This window comes from Centropristis striata, chromosome 20, assembly GCF_030273125.1.
Source record: "Centropristis striata isolate RG_2023a ecotype Rhode Island chromosome 20, C.striata_1.0, whole genome shotgun sequence".
Classification (NCBI taxonomy): domain Eukaryota; kingdom Metazoa; phylum Chordata; class Actinopteri; order Perciformes; family Serranidae; genus Centropristis; species Centropristis striata.
In genome coordinates, this window is record NC_081536.1 from 4,356,916 (window position 1) to 4,370,753 (window position 13,838).

Here is a 13,838-nt window from a genome sequence, read left to right on the forward strand (position 1 = left end):
ATATCCAGCTTTTTCTTGTAAATGTACCACATTAAACATAGATAATATCAAGCTTTTTCTTGATGTATTTATCTATCTATCTTTCTAATTTACACAGTTGTTAATGCTCATCTTGTGCTCTTTTGTGCTCAGATTTGTTAGATATGTGTTAACCCCACGCTGGACTTGCAGCCCCAGGACACTAAAGCCTTGAGTTAAAGTGAAGCTGAGGGTTCAGACTATAGGGGGGCATGGGCTTGTTAGTCTGGCTGAACATTGTTGAGCCACCAACATAAACGTGTCTGGGGAGAATGTAGCTCTCGGCCATTTTTAGACCGGACTGGCACTGCGAGCTGTAGTCGTGTCTGATAATGGAATCCTCTGAGCTCTGGACAGACACATGAAGACTTTGGTAAGATGATTCATACAGTTATTGCTCAATCATATCTTTATATGGTTTGTTTTTGGTCTTGCAAACATACAAGCCTGAACACTTGGGCTCTGTTTCAGTGAATTCTATTTAAAATGTTACTTCCAGAAGCTCTTTTTATTGACTTTATGTCTCTGCTTGTTGCCTTCCCCCTGCTGTTATGACTTAAAAGAGTCAAAATAGAGTCGTCAGGTTCATATTTCCCATCGGTTTGCAGTGGTGTTCTGCCTCTCGTGCGTCAGGGTATAGCATTGTGTGAATCCTGAGTCTATGTTTAGCTTTATGCGTATGTGATTGGGTCAGCCAGTCAGAGCTCTCGGGCTCCAGAGGGAATCTCCTCTCTGGTTCTGAAGTCCAGAGGGAAAATAGCTCTGACAGGTGCAGTGAGCTGGGTCTTTGCCGCTCAGATCCTCCAGCTCCTCTACTACTCATGCTTTCAATTTAGACCCTTAATCATCAGAAATGACATAGCCTCAGAACATTGGCAGCACATACCAGTGTGTGGAACTGGGACAGATATTGAGTGAAGCTGTGTGTGTTTTCAATCGTTTTTTTCTGTAAAAGTCTGGACTTTGGGACATCTTCTCCCACTAACTACCTTTAGTGTTAGACTAAAGAGGAGTACATTTTAAAGAGTATCTTCTATTTACCACATTACATTTACATAATATCCATCCTTTTCCTGTTAATTCACCACATTAAACAAATATAATATTCAGCTTTTTCTTGTAAATTCAACACATTAAACTTAGATAATATCCAGCGTTTTCAAGTTAATTTACCACATTAAGGTTAGATTAAATCCAGCTTTTTCTTGTAAATTTACCACATTAAACTTAGATAATATCCAGCGTTTTCAAGTTAATTTACCACATTAAGGTTAGATTAAATCCAGCTTTTTCTTGTAAATTTACCACATTAAACTTAGATAATATCCAGCCTTTTCCTTTAAATTTACCACATTAAACTAAGATTATATTCAGTTTTTTCTTGTAAATTCACCACATAAAATTTTAAAAATATCCAGTTTTTTCCTTTACATTTACCACATTAAGCTCCTCTACTACTCATGCTTTCAATTTAGACCCTTAATCATCAGAAATGACATAGCCTCAGAACATTGGCAGCACATACCAGTGTGTGGAACTGGGACAGATATTGAGTGAAGCTGTGTGTGTTTTCAATCGTTTTTTTCTGTAAAAGTCTGGACTTTTGGATATTTTCTTCATCTTTTGCCTGCATATTTTCCCCAAAAAGTGTTTCCTACATGTGATCAGTGGTGGGAGAAGTATTCAGATCTCTTACTTAAGTAAAAGTACTAATACCACACTGTGAAATTACTCCACTACAAGTAAAAGTCCTGCATTCAAAACTCACTGAAGTAAAAGTAATAAATGATCAGCATCAAAATGTACTTAAAGTATCAAAAGTAAAAGTACACGTTATGCAGAATGGACCCACTCAGAGTGTTTTATATATATCAAGTATATTATTAGATTAATATTATGATGTATTTATGTAAGCAGCACAAGTAATCAAATGTAATTTGATCAAGTTAGGGATTGTTTTAACTATTTAATATACTGTTACAAGGTTTAATTAAAAAACAACAAGTCAAATCACTTTAAATGTATTTTTTTTATGTTAAATCTCGACCTGTAAAGTAACTAAAGCTGTCAGCTAAATGTAGTGGAGTAAAAAGTACAATATTTGCCTCTAAAATGTAGTGGAGTAGAAGTATAAAGTTACATAAAATGGAAATACTCAAGTAAAGTACAAGTAAGTCAAAATTGTACTTAAGTAGAGTACTTGAGTAAATGTACTTTGTTACTTTCCGCCACTGCATGTGATCTATGAATCCTGTTAAAAGTTTCGATATGATTTATGATTGTTTGATGACGTCTTGCCAGAGAGTAACACATCACCTCATTCCTGTGAGTTTATTGGCTGGATTTTAAAAAGCATCAAGATGTCATGCTGCTGAAAATAGAAGTGCTCTGACGTAGAGGCTCCTGCACATGTTGCTGGTCAGGACAGGGAAAAATATAGGTTTACTATTATAGATTTACAATCAATAAATAGGCTGTTGCCAACAGCAACTCCAATGTAATGTATGCTACTAATGCCTGGTATGTGATATTAGCCAGGTAGAAGGTCTTTTTTTGTCATTTATCACATTTTAATAGGAGTTTTTCACATTTATTTCTAATTATGTAGCATAAAATCATAGATTACAATGTTGATTATTGGCTATACCAACTATTCTCAACCTTGGGGTCGGGACCCCAATTGGGGTCGCGAGATGATTTCTGGGGGTCGCCAAATCATTTTGTAAGTCAGCTCTGTCTAAAGTGTTCATGTGTTAATGTGTTTTAGTCTTTTTGGTCACTTAATGTCTTTTTTTTTGTCATTTTGTGGGTTTTTTGGTCATTTTGTGTCTTTTTTGGTCATTTTGTGTCTTTTTTTGATCGTTTTCTGGTCAATTTGTGTCTTTTTTGGTAATTTTGTTTCCTTTTTTTGGTCATTTTGTGTCTTTTTTGGTCATTTTGTGTCTTTTTTGGTATTTTTCTTTTCTTTTTTGGGTCATTTAGTGTCTTTTTGGGTCATTTTGTGTCTTTTGGTCAATTTATGTCTTTTTTTGATCATTTTCTGGTCAATTTGTGTCTTTTTTGGTAATTTCGTTTCCTTTTTTTGGTCATTTTGTGTCTTTTTTTGTAATTTTGTGTCTTTTTTGGTATTTTTCCTTTTCTTTTTTGGGTCATTTAGTGTCTTTTTTGGGTCATTTTGTGTCTTTTGGTCAGTTTGAATCTTTTTTGGTCATTTTGTGTCTTTTGTGGTCATTTTGAGTCTTTTTTGGTCATTTTGTTTCTTTTTTTGGGTGATCTGAACTGTGCGTGTGAAATTCTGTTCAGTGAGCGGGGGTCGCGGGCAACATGCATGTTAAATTGGGGGTCGCGACTCAAAAAGGTTGAGAACTACTGGGCTATAGGATGCCAACCTGCTGTTACCTGGTTTGAGTCCATTTAACACACTAAACACTTTACTGTCAGAGCCTTTAGATCAATCGCTCCTCATCCTGACAACATCAACAGTGCATTGAAGCAGCTAAACTGGCACGCTGGTGTTGCTTCTTGTCTTACAGGGAAAGGGATAGCGCTTGCTCATCAAAACATTTTTCTCTTGGCCTGCATAACTCCAGCGAGTGGCACCGAGCCAGAGGCACGATTAGAGAACAGGGAGAGACACCACATGGTACCGGCCTCATAGAAATGGTGTCAGAAGGTTAATAGAAAGGAAAACTAGAACTGTGTGAAGATGGGGGCTTTAAATAATAAAGCAAGGAGGAGGGTTTTAGGATATCCTACTGAATTAATAGTTAAGTCACATAACATTAGTATCTCTGAAGCGGAAGAATAGGTAGCTTGCTGAAAATGAGTCTAGTAAACTCACTGATTGGTGGCAAATTAAAGGAAAAGGGTCACTGAGGTATGAAATTAACCTATATAAACCTTTACTTTGGCCTTCATTTAACCCAATAAAAGGAGGTAATGTGGGCGTGTTTAATCATCCAAAAGTGTCAGAAACTAAAAAATTCCAATAAATATTGTTTATATTTCATTCATAACTCCATTATTAACCATTTTAATCAATATTTATTTTCTTTACCTCTCACAGATCATGATTCAATGAGGATAATTCACTTGTTTTTCATTTAAAAAATGCATGTTAAAACTTTTTTTCATGTAGATTGGAAAAAACTACATATAAAATACAATGGTTTTATATTACATGGATTTTTTAAAATTTTATTTTATTTTATTTTTTTATTTTTATTAAAAATACTTTTAACTAATTTTAAAAATATTTTTAAACTATCAAATAGGTCAATTTGACCCGCATTTTAGGTAAGTTTTTTTTAGGTGGATGAAATACGAAATATAGCGATAAAAAGTAATTGATTAAAGAAACCAACTCACTAATCCCTTTTTTGTCATAAGATTGTATCTTTTAACCCTCCTCTGATGTTGTGGGTCAAATTGACCGATTTCAAGTAAGTAAAAAAAAAAAAAAAAAATGTTAAAAGTATTTTTTCCATAAAAAGAAAAAATGTAAAACCAAATTTTAAAAAAATGCTGTGGGTCAAATTTACCCATTTCAAAGTTTAAAAATCATTAAAAAAATAGTTCAATGTATTTTTTCATAAAAAGACAACATCATGTGAAACCATTGTATTTTATATGTAGGTCTTTCCAATGTACATAAAAACATTTTTTAACATGCATTTTTTTAATGAAAAACGAGTGAATTATCCTCATTGAACCATGATCTGTGAGAGGTAAAGAACACCATTACACTAAATATCGATTGAAATGGTTAGTAATGGAGTTATTAATGAAATATAAACAATGATTATTGGGATTTTTTATTTTCTGACACTTTTGAATAGTTAAAAATGCCCCGTGTCAAATTGACCCACAAACAGTGTTGCTGTTCCTGAGAAACGGACATAACAGGAGGGTTGTAGAACCTGATAATGTAATAAATTCCCGATAATGTAAGAACCTGTAAGAACATTATCGGGAAGTTATTACATTATCAGGTTTTATTACATTTTCAATGGACTCAAGTGCAGATTTTTATTACATTATCGGGAAGTTATTACATTATCAGGTTTTATTACATTTTCAATGGACTCAAGTGCAGATTTTTATTACATTATCGGGAAGCTATTACATTATCAGGTTTTATTACATTTTCAATGGACTCAAGTGCAGATTTTTATTACATTATCGGGAAGTTATTACATTATCAGGTTTTATTACATTTTCAATGGACTCAAGTGCAGATTTTTATTACATTATCGGGAAGTTATTACATTATCAGGTTTTATTACATTTTCAATGGACTCAAGTGCAGATTTTTATTACATTATCGGGAAGTTATTAGATTATCAGGTTTTATTACATTTTCAATGGACTCAAGTGCAGATTTTTATTACATTATCGGGAAGTTATTACATTATCAGGTTTTATTACATTTTCAATGGACTCAAGTGCAGATTTTTATTACATTATCGGGAAGTTATTAGATTATCAGGTTTTATTACATTTTCAATGGACTCAAGTGCAGATTTTTATTACATTGTCGGGAAGTTATTACATTATCAGGTTTTATTACATTTTCAATGGACTCAAGTGCAGATTTTTATTACATTATCGGGAAGTTATTACATTATCAGGTTTTATTACATTTTCAATGGACTCAAGTGCAGATTTTTATTACATTATCGGGAAGTTATTACATTATCAGGTTTTATTACATTTTCAATGGACTCAAGTGCAGATATTTATTACATTGTCGGGAAGTTATTACATTATCAGGTTTTATTACATTTTCAATGGACTCAAGTGCAGATTTTTATTACATTATCGGGAAGTTATTACATTATCAGGTTTTATTACATTTTCAATGGACTCAAGTGCAGATTTTTATTACATTATCGGGGTTATTACATTATCGGGAATTTATTACATTATCAGGTTCTACAAGGGTTAGTAATAGATATTAGAATTTCTGAAAAAGCTGACATTAAAGGAAGCTTATGGTGTCAAGTTGCACTGATCAGTTTGCTGTATATGTTTATTACAGGTGGTTCTGTGAGGGCAAGGAGCTGGAGAACAGTCCAGACATTCAGATCATCACCGACGGAGAGCTGCACTCTCTGATCATCGCCGAGGCCTTCGAGGAAGATACCGGACGCTACTCTTGCTTCGCATCTAATTTCTATGGCACTGATTCAACGTCGGCTGAGATCTATGTCGAAGGTGAATCTCATGTTGCTTCCTTATTGACACTTTCACAGTAAAGTTAATCACTGTTGTGATGGACCGTGTGTGTGATTGTCTGTTCAATCAAACAGGAGCCTCCTCTTCGGATTCTGAGGCGGAGCAGCACATTGAACACGTAGCCCAGTGAGTTTTTATCATCTATAACACACTTTTTTATATCTGCGGACCTTTAGCTGCCTTACTGCAACACTAAAGGTGCATCTCAATACATTAGAATATCATGGAAAAGTCAATTTATCGTAGTTCAAGTCAAATAGCTCCAAACAAGTATTGAGTGCATATAGATGGACATACTTTTCAGAGGCTCATAAAATGTCTTAAATATGATGAATATAAGGCCTTAAAAACTTTTAAATGACCTTAAATCTTATGAAATGTCTTAAATTCGATGAATTTATGGCCTTAAATGTCTAAAGTTATGTTAAATCTTATAAAATGTCTTAAATTCGATGAATTTAAGGCCTTTAAAATGTTTAAAATTATCTTAAATCTCATAAAATATCCTAAATACGATTACATAAAGGCCTTAAATATCTAAAATTATCTTTAAATCTTATAAAGTATTGAGTGCATATAGATGGACATACTTTTCAAAGGCCCATAAAATGTCTTAAATATGATGAATATAAGGCCTTAAAATGTCTAAAATTATCTTAAATCGTATAAAATGTCTTAAATTTGATGAATTTAAGGCCTTTAAAATGTTTAAAATGATCTTAAATCTTATAAAATATCCTAAATACGATTACATAAAGGCCTTAAATATCTAAAATTTTCTTTAAATCTTATAAAGTATTGAGTGCATACAGATGGACATACTTTTCAGAGACCAACATTTCCATATTAAACATTCCTTTTAAAATTGGTCTTTTGTAATAGTCACATTTTTTGAGACACTGAATTTTAGGTCTACATTAAATGTAAGCCATAATAATCATAATTAGAAGAAATTAAATAAATTAAGACATGAAATGTTTCATTCTGTGTGTAATGGATCTATATAATGTGTTATTTCCACTTTTTGAATTGAAATACTGACATAAATAAACTTTTCTATGATATTCTAATTTATTGAGATGCACCTGTAAATGAGACCTTTTCTCTTTTTGTTCCCCCTAAAGGCTGAAGAGGGAAACTTCCCCTCCAAAAGAGGAGTACATTTTAAAGATTATCTTCTATTTACCACATTAAACTCACATAATATCCATCCTTTTCCTGTTAATTAACCCATTGAGGCCTGAAAAACCGCTGGGCGATTTTAAAATAAGCCTCTAATTTTCTGGAAATTCTGGAAAAATTCTGGGAAAAAAAGTGTGAACTCTTCTACGAAATAATAGATTTTTCAGCCTCTGTAGCAGATAGAAATGAAATTCAAAAAGTATTTGAGAGCTTATACAAATACCACAAAACGACGTAAACGCTTTCCAGGCTTCAATGGGTTAACCACATTAAACAAATATAATATCCAGCTTTTTCCTGTTAATTAATCACATTAAACAAATATAATATCCAGCTTTTTCTTGTAAATTCACCACATTAAATTTAGATATTATCCAGCGTTTTCTTGTAAATTCACCACATTAAACTTAGATAATATCCAGCTTTTTCAAGTTAATGTAACACATTAATCTTAGATTAAATCAATTTTTTTTCTTGTAAATTTACCACATTAAACTTAGATTATATTCAGCTTTTTCTTGTAAATTCACCACATAAAATTTAGATAATATCCAGCCTTTTCCTTTAAATTTACCACATTAAACTTAGATTATATTCATCTTTTTCCTGTAAATTTACCACATTAAATTTAGATTACATTCTTCTTAAATGAGACCTTTTCTCTTTTTGTTCCCCCCAAAGGCTGAAGAGGGAAACTTCCCCTCCATCAACTCATCCTGCAGCAGAGGAAGAGCCTCCTCTGTCCCAACCGGCTGCTGAGGAGCCAGCAGAGCCGCTCTCCTCTCCACCAACCAATCAAATCATCCCAGAAGCTCCTCTACCAGTCCGGACATCAGCCACTATACTTCCAGTCCCGGAGCAGCCTAAGACACCTGCAACAGCCACAGCTCCCCCTGCTCAGGAGGAGGCCACAGCATCACCTGTGCAGGTGTTTCCTACTCTGCCACCGGTCGATTCAGAACTCTCAGAAGGTTTTCAGGAGGCGTCAACATCTGTCACATCCACGCCGGCGCCACTGCAGACAGCTGCTCCTCTGCCGTTAAACTCAGTGGTCACGTCTGTGCTGCCGGTCCTGTCAACTCCAACAGAAACACCCCAACCTGAGGTAGAAGAGCTGAAACATGAGCTTCCTCAATTATTAGTTTCGTGTATTTTAACCCTCCTGTTATGATGTGGGTCAAATTTACCTATTTCTTTTTTTTTTGTAATTATCTTTTTATTAGGAAATTTCACAACAATTGACAAGTACAAATTGATTTACAGCTGTTAGTATCAAAATTGTACAGAGCCAAGGGTCTTGTATCAATAGCTTCTTGTTCCAAATGTTCATTTAATTGTCCATTCCCTTATAATAATATGAATATGTGAAGAACAAAAACAAAAACAAAGACATACAATTTCTCCACAATATTTTTATTTTATTTTCAGTTTATAACACTTTGACATACAGCTTTTACATTCATGTATCGTCATTCAACTTCCATATTTTAAGATAGCTGCATTTACATAGACAGAAAAATAAAAACAAACAAAACATAACACTTCCAACAGGTATGCTCCTCCTGTTAAAGAAAATGGTAATCTATATACAATTGAGTATCGTTTGTAATTGGTGTGAATTAAAACACATATATAGAAAAGCAATATGAATCTGACAAGACCGGAATCTGCATTGTCCACAAAGACTAGTTATCCACTTCTTCATCCGTTAATATACAATTTAACTATCTACATCCAGAGGGGTATGGAGGCAAAAAGTAAATACATAACATGAATAAATAAATATAAATGTCTGTAGCAGTTGGGCATCATTCAGTTGTATTCATGTCACTGAGATACAGCGGGAGACCCAAAAAAAAAAAAAAAAGGAAATCAAATTAAAAGTTTCTTCAGCTTGTTAGCTTTACAAAATCCGGTCTTAAAGGTCTGATGAACTGCACCAATCTTTCCCAGTGTTTCATAAATATGTCTAACTTTAGGTTGAGAGAAAAGGTTTTCTTTTCCATGGTATAAATATCTATTGTCACATCTATCCAATTATTGATTGTAGGTCAAATGTACCTATTTCAAAGTTTAAAAATCATTAAAAAAAATAGTTAAAAGTATTTTTTTCATAAAAAGACATTTAAAAATGTCAAATAAAATTAACAAAAAAATCAATGTCATGTAAAACCATTGTATTTTATATGTAGGTCTTTCCAATGTACACACAAAAAAAGTTTTAACATGCATTTTTTGTATGAAAAACAAGTGAATTAGCCTCATTGATCTGTGAGAAGGAAAGAACACCATTGCACTAAATATTGATTGAAATGGTTAGTAATGGAGTTATTAAGGAATTTTTTGGTTTCTGACATTTTTGTATGACTAAACATGCCCCCGGGTCAAATTGACCCACGAACATTATTGGTGTTCCTGAGAAACGAACACAACAGGAGGGTTAAAAAAAAACTGTAAGAACTTTTATTTTGGGTTGATTTTGGCTCCCCCTGTGGACAAAAGTGGTAATATTTCCATGTGCATCACTGCTTCATGTTGTAAAGATCTCAATCTGACTAGCGAGGTGTTTGTTTTAAAATGGAGCGAAAGAAACATGCGATTTGCTTTTTATGTCATACTCAATACATAGTATTGCATGAAAAAAAAAGATACATTACAAACAGTCTAGGAGGAAGAGGGCCCATTCAGGATCGGTTTTGAATCTTTTTAAATCCATCTCCATCTTTAGGCAATTCTTTTCTTTTTCTCCTAGCTGATCCTGCGCCAGAATCAACCATTCCCACAAAATATAATGTCATAATAAAATAAAATTCCTTCTAAACTGGCTAATGTACTACTCACTGCCAAACTTTGCCTGGGAAAATGTAAACATAGACTCTTCTGATCTGCATAATTCATTAGCAAATCTTCTTACTGATGGAACTGTTTTCTTCTGTCATATAGAGACGTCAGTGTTAAATTGAGACTCTTTCACAACCAGTTAAAACTTCTTGAAGCTGCTTAAATTAACATTTCCTCTGTGTGTTTTTATCTCCAGAGTCAAACCTCCATCCACAGTTATCCACAAGGGCTAAACAGCCAGCCTATCATGGCGTCCCCTGTATTCACAAAGGTAAAAACATCCTCATAAGAATGCATACTGCTACTGTCTCGTATGTGTTTATTAATGAAACTTATATACTGTCTCATCTCAACAGACCCTGCAGGACCTCCATGCATCAGAAGGCCAGCTGGTGGTGCTAGAGTGCCGTGTGAAAGGGGTCCCGTTGCCTCGAGTGGACTGGTACAGAGAGGGGGAACTCATAGAGGACTGTCCTGAGTTCAGGATCCTGCAGAAAAGTAAGACCTGCTGCTGCCCAGCAAATGTGGTTCATGTATTTTTGGGGGCATCGAAATGTATGCAGCAGCCAGATTTTTTTTTTTGATCGAGGTGTTTTTATTTTGTTTTACAGATTATAGTTTACAATTTAACATAGGTCCAACAGAACACACAGGGAAAAAGTCAAACTCCCAAAAAATGCTATAAAAACTTCACAGATTAATATTTTTTTCTACTTTATATATATATATATATATATATATATATATATATATATATAAATACAATTTTTAGCATTTACACTTTGCTTCAAAATGCTTTTGGTGTACTGTATGTCCACTGACAAAATGCTGAGACATTAAAACATTTTTTTTTTAAGTATTTATATCAAATCCAGTTCCAATCAGTGGAATTTCAATGAGCCCAAAAATATCAAATAAATGTTTATATTAATATAAAAGATTTTCAGGTGACCGATTTGCCAATACACAGCCCAAAAGTAAATAGTGCCATATTATTTTATTTTTTTAAAGTGTTGAAATTTGGAATTCAGCTGCAGAAATGTACTAAAAATATTTATTTTAGAAAATTTTAAAAATGAGAAATAAAAGTAATTGCACAGATTGTGATATGTGATCAGTGAATTATTCTAATACCATAATGTTTATTGCAGTTTCTTCATGCGATGCTTGAGGATCATATTAAGTCCTCATCAGTCAAAAACACAAGTGTTGACTGCAGCCCAGCAGCTGCCTGTCTCTCTGCCTGTATGTGATGCTGCTGTGTATACATATTAATCTGCTCAAGTGTTTATAGTCCTTGGCTAAGGCTTCTTGCTCTTCTTCAGTACATAAGCCAGGGCTGCTTTCCCCTGACTCTCGACCATATAAGGTATTGCACATCACTTCAACCTGCTGAGCTGCACACCGACTCTCAGCCCAGTGACACAAAGAAACCTCCCTGCAGTCTTCTATCTTTCCTTTGTGTATTAAGACTCTAGTTGAGAGTCAAACCCAAATCTACTAGATTATGTGAGTATCACTTTTCTTTTTTTTTTGCCTCTAGAGGAAATATGCACTCTGGTCATTGCTGAGGTCTATCCTGAAGATTCGGGGATGTTTACTTGTACAGCAAGCAACAAATATGGAACGGTGTCCAGCGCTGCTCCACTAAGGGTCAAAGGTAACACTTCTGTTTCACTTTCAGCTCTTATATTCTTATAAAAGCACATGAAAAAATACTGATATCTGCCTCTGATTCTCCTCAGCCAATGGCAGCAACAGCAACCACGTGAGGCCTTTCAGCAGTGTGACAGTGGAGCCTCCACCAGCTCCCACTGTGAACCCCCAACCAGAGCCAACCACTGTGACCAACAGCATCAAGCCCCACTCCAGCACCATCCGCCTGGACCCACTCGTCTCCACCACCTTACGCCTGGACCCCTTGAACACCAGCACCCTCCGCCTGGACCCCCACAGCTCCAGCATGTTGCGCCCGGGCCCCCTCCGCACCAGTCTACCCAGTCTGGAGCCCTCCAGCCTGAACCTCAACTCCCGTAGCAGCAGCACCCCGAACTTGGATCCCCTCTACCTCCACCAGAACCCTCCTGGATCAGGCGGAGGAGCGCGACCAGAACCACAGATCGGTGGCGGGCTGGTCCTCTCGTACCCCAAACCCTTCACTTCTCAGTTTGCGGTGGAGACGTCAGCTGAGCGGGAAGCGGCGGCGCCTTCGGTGACCAAAGTCAAGGAGACTCCGAACCATCAGAACGGGAGCCTGGTTGTGGTGCCGCTCCCTGACCCTCCTCCCAATTCCTGCCTAAAGACAAAGACCGGCACCACCACCAACCACAAAGTGTCTCGCTCTGGCTCCAGGGTCGGCCTGCGTGTTCACTTTAAACTACCTGAGGATGAGGAGGAGGAACAGAGTGATGGATCCAGCCAGCTCGATGATGACAGCGCCATGTCAGGCAGCAGAGGACCACCACCAGTACTGGCTAAACCCAAACTGTGAGTAAACAAGAGCCAAACAAATACAGCTATAGGCCTGTCACCATAATTACTATATCGACTTATCGCTCGCTAAATAAAATGGACACGATAGTTTTTCTGGACTCGATATATCATCGTTTACATACTTTTTTGTGTTGTGTTTAAAGTATTGTGTAAACTTTTGACAGGCAGTACGAATTTGCTGAAATAAAAACGATATTTCCCAAGCAGCCATTCCAGCTGTTTATATGTTATTTGTAATATAAAATAATATTATTAAAATATTTATCTCAGTGCAATTTTTTGAGTCTATTTTAATTGTTTTGATTGTAGTTTAATTATTTATGTTTTCTTAATCTAGGATATTTTAATATTTCTTTTCCACAGTTCAATTCCAATTTTTTATATTCTTGAGATTTAAAACATAATTGCTGTTGAAAAGGATGTACTTGGATTATTATACTCTAATTTCATTATCAGTGGCATAAAATGGTCCTAAAATGACATCGATACTATCGTTTATCGTGATAGTTTGTGGTAAAATATATCGTCCTAAAAAAAGTGTCATCGTGACAGGCCTATACAGGTGGATGAGTTTCAGAAATTTCACAACCGTGCTGAAACTCTTAAACTAAGACAGGGGTTTGAAAATAGCCTGCAACAGTTTAGTTTGAGAGAAGGAGCTTTTTGTAGTCAGGTTATCTAAATTGGTTCTGGATCAAAGCAGACCGGCTGAGAGGAGGGAGGTTCCTCCTCCTCCGGCTCAACTTGCAGCTGTATCAGTTGCATTTCATAAATGAATGCACAAGGACTTCAAATGTGGACCTTCCGTCTATCTAAGACTAAAGATGGCATTTTCTATTTGTAAGTGAACCTCTATGCATTTTAGTTCATCTAATATTGCAGATAATGTTGTTATTGAAGTCTGTTTGTTTGGTTTGATGAGATGTTTACTGCTTTTTTACTACGTCACAGGCTTAAAACACAAAGTTAAATGTGACAGTTTGTCCTGTATTGTTTAGTTTAACTGAATTTGCAGAAATTTAAAGATGAGATTAGAAATGTGAAGGTGTGGAGAGCTTGCACGGTGT

General features: G+C 35.3%; 1 protein-coding gene across 1 annotated transcript in view; it reads left to right on the forward strand.

Annotated features, from left to right (window-relative positions):
- Positions 1–13,838, forward strand: part of mypn (myopalladin) — a 36,879-nt gene that overhangs the window by 6,772 nt on the left and 16,269 nt on the right. The window contains exons 3-9 of the mRNA XM_059323893.1: positions 6,059–6,234; positions 6,330–6,381; positions 8,119–8,542; positions 10,475–10,549; positions 10,635–10,776; positions 11,822–11,938; positions 12,024–12,765. Of these exons, the coding sequence (XP_059179876.1) occupies positions 6,059–6,234; positions 6,330–6,381; positions 8,119–8,542; positions 10,475–10,549; positions 10,635–10,776; positions 11,822–11,938; positions 12,024–12,765 (1,728 nt within the window). The remainder of the gene's footprint in view (positions 1–6,058; positions 6,235–6,329; positions 6,382–8,118; positions 8,543–10,474; positions 10,550–10,634; positions 10,777–11,821; positions 11,939–12,023; positions 12,766–13,838) is intronic.